Consider the following 13,424-nt stretch of genomic DNA (forward strand, 5'->3'; position numbering starts at 1 on the left):
CTTAAATGTTTGTTTTTGTCATGTTGGGCCTGATTAGCACATGTTATCTCCATCCTTTCACATGACTAGAGAGTATTCAGTAAATAATTTTGAATTGCCAAAATAATGACTGTTTCCAAACATACAGAATACCAAAGAGATTATGCATCATTTGTATTTTTCTACTTTTATGGACTTTTTGTGGACTGTTGGAAAACAGTCATTATGTTTTAGTCTGTTTGCCACTACTTAAGATCTTACCATTTGGGAATCTTCTCCACAGAGTGGGCTGTTTCCCTCACAGGCCTGTCCGGCCTTTGCTGCATTCATGCCAGCCTGACACCTGCTCTCTCTCAGAGCACCTGAACAGCACTGCTTCTGGACAACACTTCAACAAAGCAGAAAATAAACCAAACATTTAACATTGCTAAATATCAAGGCTGTCAACACCTTTCTCATCAGATTTACTTGTTGCTTAGAGCAGAGGTTTTCAAATTGGGGTCTAAGGACCCACAGAGGACAGCAAAAAGAGTGCTAGGGGGCCCGTGGAAAGATTTTCAGAAAAATAGTGTAAAAAAAAAGAAAAAAAAAAAAAGAAATGCACTACTGTTCAAAATCTGTGGTCTGTAATTTCTTAATAAATACCTTTACATAAAAGATTGTTTCTTGAGCCCCAAATCAGCATATTAGAATGATTTTTGATGGATCATGAGACACTGAAGACTGGCTACTGAAAATTCATAATTTGTTATAATATTTTACAAAATTAATGTTTTCAATGCATTTTTGATCAGATAAATGACATCTTTCAAAAACATAAAATCTTATAGACGACAAACTTTTGAACTGTTATATTATATGATATTATATGATATTATGTTATATTATATTATATTATATTATATTATATTATATTATATTATATTATATTATATTATATTATATTATATTATATTATATTATATTATATTATATTATATTATATTATATTATTCACAACTAATCTCTTTTTTATTCTATTGACAGCCAATTTATGTTTCTCTTCAGGTTTATACATTTAATTTGTGGGTAGAAAAAATGCATTGCCAACTTTATAGAAACATAAAATATTTACAGAAAATATTTACATTTTTTATTGTAAAAATTGGCTATTTATACATGAAAATATCTAGTTTTATTTTATATTTAAGGAAGGCTGTCCCTTATTTATATTCTCATCATATTTAGAGGTCCATGGCACCAAAAAGGTCAAAATTCTCTGGTTTAGAGAGACATGCCATACTACTGGTTGCAACTGACCAATCAGCCGCAGCCTTGTACATTTCATTTGCATAGAGTTTCTCTCTTAGTATGAATTATTCTCACTCACTCTGCTTACTGCTTGACTGATTGCTCAACAAAGTTGTACTGAGCACCATAGCCAAAAATCTGAAATGGTCAGCCAGCTTACCCACACACAGAGCTGAGGTCTTCTGTTTTGACAGGCATACGGTCGCAGTGCTGGTTCTCCTCAGCCCATTTCTGCCCAGCCACACAACAGCTCTCCACCAATCCTGGAGGTAAAAGCGCAGAGAGGACAACCATCTCACACTTCAGTTTTATCTTACATAAACCAGACAAAAGAATAGAGAGTTTACAGCGAAAGCTTTTCTGACAAGAAAAGGGCAGAGAGGCAGACAAGAAACTGAGCATTGATAGAGCCCCAGAGGCGAGACAGACACGAAGCCCAACTCGGATCCAAAAAAAGAAGCATAAAAGATGTAATCTGCAGCCTTTGTATAGAGGGAAACAGAGAAAGAGTTGATGGGACACAGTCATGGTTTGTGCATCATCATAGGCATCATTAGCACAAACTAACTCAGCCTTCCAATATTTGACTTTAAAAAGCACCAATTTTGATAAGCCAGCTATTGAAAGCAAATTTGTGGAGCATATCCGCCTGATCTTTTCAATAAATCGTCATACAAAGAAACAAGAATTTAGTAATGATGACTCATTTCAAACACTTGACATTTTGAATTACTCATCCCTCAGTGTGAATGAAGGCCCGAATTAAATTCAAATTGTACAAAATCAGCTTGTGGGAATGATGGATGAAAACCATATAAATATAGTCAGAAAATATGACCTTTCTATTCAGACATGCTGTGAAACAGCTAAATGAATTTTATATGATTGGATTCCATTACTTCTACGAGTGTAGAGAGTATAAAAATGTAGAGAGGACTTGATAACATTAAGTATAAGTCTGACCAGGGTAATTTTATATCAGAGTCTAATAGGGTAATAATAAAGGGTGCTTAGGTGTGAGTCTTAAGGCCCTTTCATACCAAACGCTAATATTCAGTGCTAATGTTTGGTGCGAACAATACTTTAAATAGAAAAAATGGATTCCCATTGAGTTGTTCAATCCGGGAGCGAACATTCGCCTGCAAAAGGAGAATAAAATACTTTTTACAGTAAAGTTAAGTTCCATTGTTACATGTATATAGAGGGACATGTCATGTTGTGTCAAATAACAGTGAAAATTCTGAATATCTATTTTGGTAGCCAATACTTTAAGGCAGAGGTTCTCAGCTGGTTCTGCTTCAGAATTTACACTGGACAAATGATGACCAATCCAGTACCAAAATTGTCAGCTTTCCCTGCTGTCTACAATATAGTCTCAGCCTCAGACGTCACACCCATGTCTCACTTAACTGGAAACACTTCAGGATTTTCAAAGTCATCATCTATTTGGTTGAATTCTACAGGATGTCCAGGTGACTTGTGTGTCACGTTCTTTAATGGTCCACCTGGAAACAAATGCCATGACGCAAAACCCCCTCGTGGAAGAAGAACGCCGTCGTGTTTACAACTGTGTGGATTTTCAATAATATGTGAAGTTCACTGCTCCATTGTTGCGGTAAACTTGCACAACGTTCTTGAATTAATAATTTATTAGATGCACGTCAGTCATTAATGTTTTCACACCCCTAAACATGACATGGAACAAAACAAAATGTGATTGGTTGCATTACATGTCAGTCAAACATCCTATTGGGCGGTCCTTGGCCAATGAAAGCTGCTATAGAGTCCAGACCTTCTGCCGTCAGTCTGAAGGTCTGGCTACGCGAGACTATCTACTATCCAATCAGAACACACCTGTGACCCTTTTTGAGGCCTTGACCCTCCAGTTGAGACCCACTGCTTTAAGGTATGCGTTTATACAAAAACTAACTTTGAAACTGACAACTAGGCCCCATCTCCTCTATAAAAAGACACATGATCTGTGAATTTACTTGGAGAAGATATGATTGTAAAATCGCTTGAGCAGTGCCATGAGGCCAGAAGCGCTCGAAGATTCCTGGAATGCTTGACAGGGGTCACAAGCTGTTCCAGGTGACTTTTTGAACTTTGTGATAAACTTCCATCTGTACTAAATATCTCAGAAACAATATGGCCCCTAAACTATTTATAGCTAATCAGTGGATAGACATAGAAGTAAACAGAGTGGAATGTCTGATTGGCTTTCATGCAACAACTAAAACATACTAATTCAGTCAAATGTGAAATCTGTGCCTGCAGAAAAAAGAGCATTTGTCATTCACAGTTCGTCACACCCCTCATGTGTTCGTTTATTAAATATTTTGGCTAATTTGATTATGCTAGCAGCTGCCAATAACTGCATAATACTCTCAACTCTGCTTTGCCATTTTAATTTTATATTCCCCCAAAAAAAGTCTGCACATTTTGCCTGGGCTTTTACTTACAGTACATGTGAACAGCAGAAGTTCTGGAATTAATTAAACATCTCAAATCCTCATTGTTCTTTCTGATTAAGTCAGACAAGGCATCATCAACAAAAAAGTCACTATTAAAAAAATCTAACACAATTTCCAAAGCCCAACGACAAGGGGACAAAAGGTATCTCTTCCATGCTGTTGGTTGTTTGGTTATCCCGCTGCTCTTAAATATCAAACATGACTGAGAAGAGATTGATTATGGAAGTTGAGAGATAGTATCCTATGACAAATCCCTCAAGTAATACAAGCAAAACCAGAAAAAGGATGAAGAAGCACCATGTGTTCTTAGTTTTCTTTGCATTGAGAGTACAATGTGTCATAAAGCATTTTCACTATCAATGTGAACAAAAAAACGGTGTGAAGCTGGAATCTTGTCATGCCGCACCTGGTTTATATACAACAATATTTAGTAGGACATTCTGTAATGGTTAAAAAGGGTTTAAGGTTTATCTATAAATATATTCTTCTAAATACAGCAGAGGAAAAACTCATTAGCAAAGTGTCTCCAGAGACAAAGTGTGACCGGTACTCTATTAAAGAACACAAAAACTGACCCCGAGACAAAACAACAGTTGCTTAGCAATCAGCTAAAAAAACAAATTCTTTGCTTTCCTGTTTAACTTTCACAGCCATAAAATGTGAGTGATGCCCCTTTTTGAGCCTTGAATTGTATTGGAGTTTGTTTATTTGTACAAGGGCATTCATGTTGTGTTCCTAAGTTATTCAGTGTATGTCATTTTTATGATACCATGAAAGCAGGAAAGCTCAAGCGATAATTCATATTGGCTACGAGTTTCTGCATTTTGCTCAAGTGCAGCGACTATTAGGAATATGCAGCTCCTAACTACTGGTGAAATAAATGCACTTTTTAAGCTCAGAAAATATAGCACGAGTCTTTCATTAAACCCAGACTTATTTCGCATGAAGGCCTTGTGCATTAAGATAAACAAAGCTAATGTTTAGGCTTTGACTTTATTGAAACATCCTTCTAAGGGTTTCCTTCAAGTATTTCCTCAAGTATGAGCCTGTTAATTCTTAGTATTGATCACACTGTTGTTGAGGTCTGTAACACATCCCATGGATAACGCATTGTGATAAATGTTCACATGAAGGGGTGGGCGCTAAAATGAAGGCTGTTGCTCTGTTAGATCATCATTAGGTCATCTGTAAAGCAGATGGTTGCAATACAAAGCGCTCTTCAAAACAGGTCCTCTTTGAGCTCGACAGATTTTGGCTTTTCTTTCACAGATGGTCACAGAACATCTGACAAGGGAGATTTGTGAAAGCCTTGGATCGAATCAGTGAACAGTAGGTTGGTAACAACTAACCAGAAAATACAAAAAGAATAATGTCTGTATTCTCAAAAATTAATGAAAGGTACTGATTATTCAGTCATCATTTATGAATTAGAGCGGCTCAGTTTGTAAATCCAGATGAAAATATTTTTTTGTTGTTGCCATTTTTAGCCTTTTAGCCATTTAGCTTTTCAGAATAGCAGCTTTTTTGCAACATTTAATGTAATATAAAGTAAAACAAAGTTAACTGTGGTTAACATTATTTGAAAAGACTTTGTTTTGCTCTACATTTTGTTCACATTTGTTGAACAGCGACTCTTGAGTAATGTCAACCACAGACCTTATGTTACTCATAAATTCAAAACTGCTGTTCTAAAATAATCCATGAAAGATTCCCAAGAGAACTCATGGTAAATTAGCCTAGGTCGACCTACAATTTGACGTCAAGACTGAACAGCTCTGTTGGGTTACACAAATGCTATAATCAGCCACAAACTGCTGATTTAGTCACTCTAATGATCTAATCTTCTCAAAAGCGTTCATGGCCCACTGGCGTTCAATGACATATCTGTGATGACAAACTTGAGGTCATAAGTTGAACTTCAGTTAACCATATGCCCCTTTAACTAGTCATAAAGTCACATTTTGACCTCAAAGCGGCAATTGTCTGATCTTTCTGGGCAACCAAGTTGAAGTGCTCTTGATGTTGGTTATTTACTCCCAAAGCAGACAATGAGAGATCCATTGTTCATTCCGCACAGAAAAACAGATGTTAAACAACCAAAATATTTATTCTGTTTTGTTTTAAACTGTTCTATCGAACGGCACAAATCGAATCTTTCCTTCCCAGTTTGAATCAGGAAGTTCAATATGAATGTAGTTAGAAAGGACAAAATACGGAAGAAACATCAACATTGTGCATGCATCATTATGATATATTCCATATACAAACAAAAACTGTACATCATCAGCATAATGATGTTTTGAGAATATTGACATTTTTCCTGTTATTTGGACTTTAAACAAGACACTGTGGAACTAAACACTTCTAACTAGACCCAGACGCAATCTGCAGACGCTTTTGAGGTAAATCAGTGGAAGTCTTGTGGAATGAATTTAAACCTTGTGCGGTCTTCGTTTGGGAAGTACACTCAGAGTCTTCAGGGTCTCCACAGACCCCAGGCAACAAAATGCTATTTTGTAACAAAATACTTTTTTTTTTTTAAATATGTAATTTTATTCTGTTTATTAAAGTTTTCACTCCATATTTGTGCAGTTTTTGGAGGATTTATCATATTTCTTAAATTTATATCAATAAATTAAAAAATATTTTTTTAAATAGGTTTTTATACAAAAACAGCTTATTATGTAAAACTCACTTTATAAAAGACCCACATTTCTAAATTTCATTCATTTGGATACCATGGATAATTTGACATGGTTTAGTGTAAGATTTTTGCCCATCTTTTGGAAAATGCTAAACTATCATTTTTTTACCAGTAGATGGCTGCAGAGCTCCACTATTTGCTGTTTGACTGATTGAATGACATCTTTTCACAAGTATTCTTCAGTTGGATTCATATCTAAATATTCTGAAATCACAATTATAACAATAAAGGCTTTTTGTCAAAGTTTAGTATTTTTTGTAATGAAAAAAAATCAGTTTTTCAATATTGTTACATGGACAAAATTCATCCTCAAAATCAACATTTTTGAAAAACGTATTTTTTTCAGTACAAAAAATGCTAAACTTTGACAAAAAGTAATTTTTATTGTCTTTTATTGTCATAATTGTGATTTCATAATATTTAGATATAAATCCAACTGAAAAATACTTGTGAAAAGATGTCTTTCAGTCATTCAAATAGCACATAGCAAATAGTGGAGCCCTGCAGCCGTCTACTGGTAAAAGTGATTTTTTTTTTTCCTTTAAAACTGCATTTTCCAAAAGACGGGCAAAAATCTTACAATAAACCATGTCAAATTATCCATGTTATCCCCATGAATGAAAGTTAGAAATGTGGTTCTTTTATAAAGTGAATTTTACATAATAAGCTGTTTTTGTATATATAATAAAAATATATATATTTATTTATATAAATTTAAAAGATATGTCAAATCCTCCAAAAACTGCACAAATATGAAGTAAAAACATTAATAAACAGAGTTAAATTACATTTGTTTTTTAAAATACAATTATTTTGTTGCCTGGGGTCAACAAAACCCCGAAGACCCTGAGTGTGACCCTTTTTTTTACACTAACATAAAAACAAGATATCACTTTTTTTTCTTTACAAAGTTTCATGTCATTTGGACAAAGAGACATTTTTTTTTTTTATTTGAGCAAACGTCGTTTGGGGTCTGTGCAGACCCCAAAGACCCTATAAGGGTTAAATGGGATAAAATAAGTGAAATATATTTGCTATTATATATTTAATAAACAAACCAATGGGGGATAGGAGATGCATATAAATTCTGCAGGACTTCCTTAGACTTCCTAAGAATGATGGCTATTAAAATTATTTAAAAACCTCACTGCATAGTCTTAGACTACGACAAAATGTCACTTCACAGCTGACACAATTTAAAATCTGAGCATTGTTGCAACGTCAGTTTTAACTGTGACAAATACACTTCCAAACACTGAAAGGGCCAGTAACTCGCAAAGTACATCTCTTTGAAGGGCGTTAGACATTGCTGGCTGCATTTCAGCACAGGGTCCCAAATGTACATTTTCCCATGTACTTCTAAATGTGCAGCATACTTGAAGTTGTTTTTTAATAAACAATATCTATGAAGTCAGCGCTTTGAACAAGTGCCTGAAGCTTTTCAATTTTAAGCGTGCATGCCGAGCCACTCTCTGCTCATGAATGAAAATTGATTTCTTCTAAATTAGTAGACTTATTCTCACATTACCCCTGTTGAGTGGTCTCCATTTTTTGTTTTTCAAAATCAACTAATGGAAAAAGCAATGCACAAATAGGTTGAAGAAAAAAAATATGGCTTGCCATGGAAATTAGACATGGGCATAATGTAAAACCAATACCATGATATCTTCCGAACATCCCTTTCTCTTCCATCATTATAATAATTGGCACACTCGAAATGACAAATGACGCTCCATTCTTTATCTTAAACCATTCTCTGACTCTTAATAGTATGAATTCCTTGTTATTCTCATTACTCTAGCCTATGAAAAGCAATATCCCCAATCTAAATTCCTCTCTAAGCAAAATTAAACAGAAAACATTTGTTCAAAACATCTTATATAATATTAAATTATTAAATATTATATGTAATATTTCAGCTGGTTAAACTTAGAAATGAAAGTTCACCTGTTGCCTTACAAATTGTGAGTCAACTCAACTAAACATAAGTTAACTCAACTTGAAGATAACCTTTGTTTCAACTCACAAATAGTCAAGACAATGGATTACTTGAAGTTTAAGAACTTATAAACTTGAGTTCAAAAATTAAACAAAGTAATCCATTGTCTTGACCACTTTTCCTTCCTTGGACCACTTTTGATAGATACTGACCACTGCAGACTGGGAAGAGCTGCGGTTTTGGAGATGCTCTGACTCAGTCGTCTAGCCATCACAATTTGGCCCTTGTCAGTCTTGCTCAAATCCTTACGCTTGCCCATTTTTCCTGCTTCAAACGCATCCACCTTGAAGACAAAATGTTCACTTGCTGCCTAATATATCCCACCCACTAACCGGTGCCGTAATGAAGAGATAATCAGTGTTATTCACTTCACCTGTCAGTGGTCATAATGTTATGCCTGATCGGTGTATATGCACTGTTAACTAACATGGACAAACAATGAACAATTGTTAATAGATGTAAAAAGATATTGTTCAAAGTTAGTTCATGTAAACTAAACAAATGAGCCCTGACTGTAAGCGTTACCACTAAAATAATTCGACCTAATTCATCAATTAAATCAAGTACTTTTTATGCATTCAAAAGCATTTAAGTAGGCTTCATTATTTTCATTAACTTATTACATGAGCATCATTAGACAGCCCTTTGTTCATGTTAACTCCTATGTGTAAACTTATGTTAAACAGCAATCAGCATTATTGCATTCAGCATCTTCTCCTCCTGTCATTCTTTTGTAAATGACATAATACTCAAGACATCCTTTGATAACTGTACAAAAAGCCTTTAGATGCATAATGCATTTCCCAGGACAATGAACTCCCAGGCTTTGTTTTCAACATAAAGTCTCTTTGTTTAACGAGTCTAATCTCTTGCAGTGACCTGCATCCCCATCCGGTTTTCCGTACTCAGTCAAGTTGTTCACGTCTGGTAATCTATCACTCTCAGGAACACGTCAACACACTTTTGCGTACAAAGGAACATCCAGGAAAGAGGCTGAGGCGTAGCCGGCATGTGTCAGTGAATTGTGCGTTTCTGTTAATATGAAGTAGCACAAAGAGGAATTAGTCTGGAGTCCTGCATTCCAGCACTTGCATTCCAGGTCAAGTAATTTCCTTTTCTGCTAACCGATATCATTGCTAACATCACACAAAGGTTTTTTTTTTTTTTTTTTTTTTTGCACACTGCCCAGTAATAAACTCAACGATTTAAAGAATGAACAAAATTCAAGATATAAAACCCTAATACTGAACTGCTGATAGTGTTATGAGCTTTGCTTGTCCAAGTCTTATTGGTCAAAGTCCCTCTTCAATGTATAATGTATAATACAATATATTAAAGTATGTATTTATTTAATAAAATAAATAAAATATGATATAATTTATATTATTCAAAGTATAAATAAAAAAGTAAGCACATACACATATAATAACAGCAGTCATCAACACCATCGGTATGACTCAGCAGATGGATTTACATTACTGTCATAATCAGAATCTTTAACCAATAATCTCTTCATTTCCTGAGAATGATTACTGTCTGCCACAGTGCTGCACCTGCCACAAATGCAACATCCAATAAAATGATTGGATCTGGACAAATCACCAGGCTAAATAATATCAGAACTATGAACCACTCTTCCACTTGCCCACTGAATTCACACCTTTTCCAGTAAGGGACTATATTTGCCCCCTTAAATTGCATACTGAACACATAGTTTGGGATCCACTGTTCTATGGCATCACTTTAGAAACCCCCTTTTTGAGTGTTCTGATTTTATAGGGCAGACTAGCTAAAGAACTAGTGACGCACATTATAAATAACAAGATGTTGTTTCTTATTGAGTCAGCAGCTGCACTTCTAGCTAAGTAAGAGGAGATCTAAAGATCAAGGTCAGCCAGACTGACAGACTTGTGTGAGCAACTTCTAACATGCTTATACTCAACCTCTTTTGTCTGAACTCTTATATAATAAACAAACCCTTTGTTAGATTATTGATTGTGGAAGATAAGTCCTTGCTAAGAGCGGCATTGTTCCACATTGTTGAGAGAGATCCTTATCTTAATTGCTCTTCAAATTACAATCAACTCCCTACGTTGATTTCTTATGGCATTTAAAGCACTTGATGAGTGATTTTCCAAAACAGACCTTTCACTCACTAATACACTAAAAAAATTGGTGTTGAAACTTTCCACTCAGAAATTGCTACTAAGGTTATGTTTACACAGTGTACTAAAAATAGAAAAGTTTTTCCATAAAAAAGTTTTTTTTTGAGTACAGACAACAATGTCATTAAAATGACCAAAAAATTTTGTTAAAAGCTAAAAATGCTGTATTATGCATGCCAGGCCAGTAGTTGGCGTGCTGTTCTGAAAAAGAGGTGTGTTCAGGCACGTTATTGGCGTGTTGCTATTTTGAGGCAACTGAAATAGACTGCCAGTCTAAAGTCAATTGCGCAATTATTATTATTTTTTTGTTATTTAAAGAGTGTGTTAGTAACATGCACCTATAGGCGAGAGCACAACGCTTGTACACAAACGCACAACAGCACACAAACATGCCAAATATTAAAAATAAAAGGATTACAATGTAAAAGATTATTATTGTGTGCATAAAGATAAAAATGCTTTAGTGGAATCTGGTTTGTCCCCTAGATGATCTGCTCGCGCACGAGCAGATCTGTTTCCTCACTAGAGAAGCGTTAAGTTTTTCCACTTGCAAATTCCGCAATGTAAATAGCGAATCCGCCGTGGTGCGAGCGCAACTGGCTTTTAAAAGGGAATGGGAGATGAGACACTGATTGTACGTTACGCCCAAAACATACCAATTGCTCATTATGATTAGGGACTAGGGCTGGGCGATATATCGCATGCGATTGTCACGCGCATTTCGTCAGTAAAGCCGGTTCCCTGATTGCCGTTAAATCGCCATCACCTGCTTTCAAATGGAGCGGCATTTAATAGACAGAGCCGTAGTTTACTGATAAGCTACACAATATCGCGTTTATTATCGAAGGCGATTCATCTGCGATATGAACGCGATATCGTGTGGCTTGTCAGTGATCTACGGCTCTGTCTATTAAATGCCGCTCCATTTGAAAGCAGGTGATGGCGATTTAGCGGTAATCAGGGAACCGGCTTTACTGACGAAATGCGCGTGACAATCGCATGCAATATATCGCCCAGCCCTAAAAGGGACAACCATTTTAGACCATGCGCCATGTGCGCCAACCATTTTTTCCCGTTGTTAAACTAGCAAAAGTGGATTCGGACACTCCCTAAGTGCTTAGATTGTTAAAATAAGGCCCATAATACGCATGTGCACGATGCAATTTTCACAAATTCGCGTTTTTGTAGTTTGTACACGAAAACGATAAAGGTATCGTTTTCAAAAGTTAGCATTTTTTGAATGCCCCCAAAATGCTGTTGTCGTGTATGTTTTCTGTTTTAAGTTGAAAATGGCTAACCAGCCCTAAATTACACAAAACATTACAAAGAACCAAAGAAAAATTTAAATAGTATTTTCTTGTAAAATGTGCTCCATTGAATCTTTATTTGCAAAATAAAGAAAAATTCATTTTTACATTGTATACGCATGATGCCCTGTTTTTTTTACAAACAATACAGGCATAAAGTGAAATGGAATAAATAATGCTGGTCTAATTTAAAAAATAGAAACAAACAAAAGGAGGAAAGCCCCAAGCATTCCTGGTTGTTCAACTGCATTCCCAGATAAGCTAAAAAAAACCTCAGTAAAGTGAGGGCGGCACTGACCAACAAGTCAAACTTTGGTGTGAATGTGCGTGAAATTGGCATCAGAAAAATATGGCATTATTCACTCCCCCCCTCCCCCCTAAAATCTCATATGGGGTTCGTATTTTAAATGCCCTGCTTCAGAGACTTTGTTGAATATTTTTTCTTTCAGAAGAGTCATGGCAGCTTTTCTACACTGTCTGTCAGCACAGAATAGAGAATTACAGCTCCAACTCACATATTTCAGGGGGAACAAAAAGAACCAGAGGTGCAGTGAGAATAAAGGGCAATTTCTCAAGGACAGTAAAACAGTAAGACACACTGGCAAAAGCCCAAACACACGGGCCTACTTATATTTTCTATAGAAAAGGCTAAATAAGCATAAGAAAACGATTGGTCAGTTTTCTTATGCTGGTGCATGAACGTGGACTTCAAACGAGAAGGTCCTCGGTAATTGCAGTGTTTTCTGAAGCACTATGGGCCTATAGGAATTGAGAAATCACTTCTGCTGAGAGCAGCACCCATTCGCCTGACTCCGAGAGGCAATAACTGGACCTTTTCAACCGTTCTGTGAAATGATGTATTCTCACGGTGACTTCAAATCATCCTGTCACGCTAGGCATAAGGACAGAGTTTAATAGGGCATCTCATATTTCTCCTAACTCAAAAGGGCCTGAATGTTCGGTTTTCTTCATTTCATGCCATTCTGATATAGAAAATCCATGCCAATTACAAAGAATACGCAGCTTGTAATTTTCTGGAGAGATAAAATCTATGTGCTGTAATGTCATTGGCTGATTCCTGCATGCCAGACAGTTTTCCAATGGTTTAAAATTGAGTTTTGTGGCGTTTAGTTAATGTCTGGTAGCATTGAGCCTATATGCATTTGTGTACTTGACAAAATTAACGTTTAGCAGATATACACAACCATTCAAAAGCAAGTTTTATTAAAACTAAATTAATACTTTTATTCAATAAGGATGCATGAAATTGATCAAAAGCAACAGTCAAGACATTTATAAAGTTACAAAAGAGTTCTTTTTCAAATAGATGCGTTCTTTAGAACTCTATTCATCAAAGATTCCTGAAAAAAGTGCATCACGGTTTCCACAAAAATATTAAGTGTTTTCAACATTGATCATAAGAAATGTTTCATCAGTACCAAATCAGCATATTAGAATGATTTCTGAAGGATCATGTGACACTGAAGACTGGAGTAATGCTGTCAT

The 13,424-nt window shown here is 35.6% G+C and overlaps 1 protein-coding gene across 3 annotated transcripts in view; it reads right to left on the bottom strand.

The window, feature by feature from the left end:
* The window catches only part of fbln2 (fibulin 2), a 68,226-nt gene that overhangs the window by 37,033 nt on the left and 17,769 nt on the right, over positions 1–13,424 (bottom strand). For all 3 annotated transcript variants that reach the window (XM_067388047.1, XM_067388048.1, XM_067388046.1), the window contains 2 exons: positions 1,430–1,532; positions 241–367 (listed from right to left, as the gene is read on the bottom strand). In XM_067388047.1, coding sequence (XP_067244148.1) covers positions 241–367; positions 1,430–1,532 — 230 coding nt within the window. The remainder of the gene's footprint in view (positions 1–240; positions 368–1,429; positions 1,533–13,424) is intronic.

The sequence above is a fragment of the Chanodichthys erythropterus genome, chromosome 6 (genome assembly GCF_024489055.1).
Source record: "Chanodichthys erythropterus isolate Z2021 chromosome 6, ASM2448905v1, whole genome shotgun sequence".
Taxonomy (NCBI): domain Eukaryota; kingdom Metazoa; phylum Chordata; class Actinopteri; order Cypriniformes; family Xenocyprididae; genus Chanodichthys; species Chanodichthys erythropterus.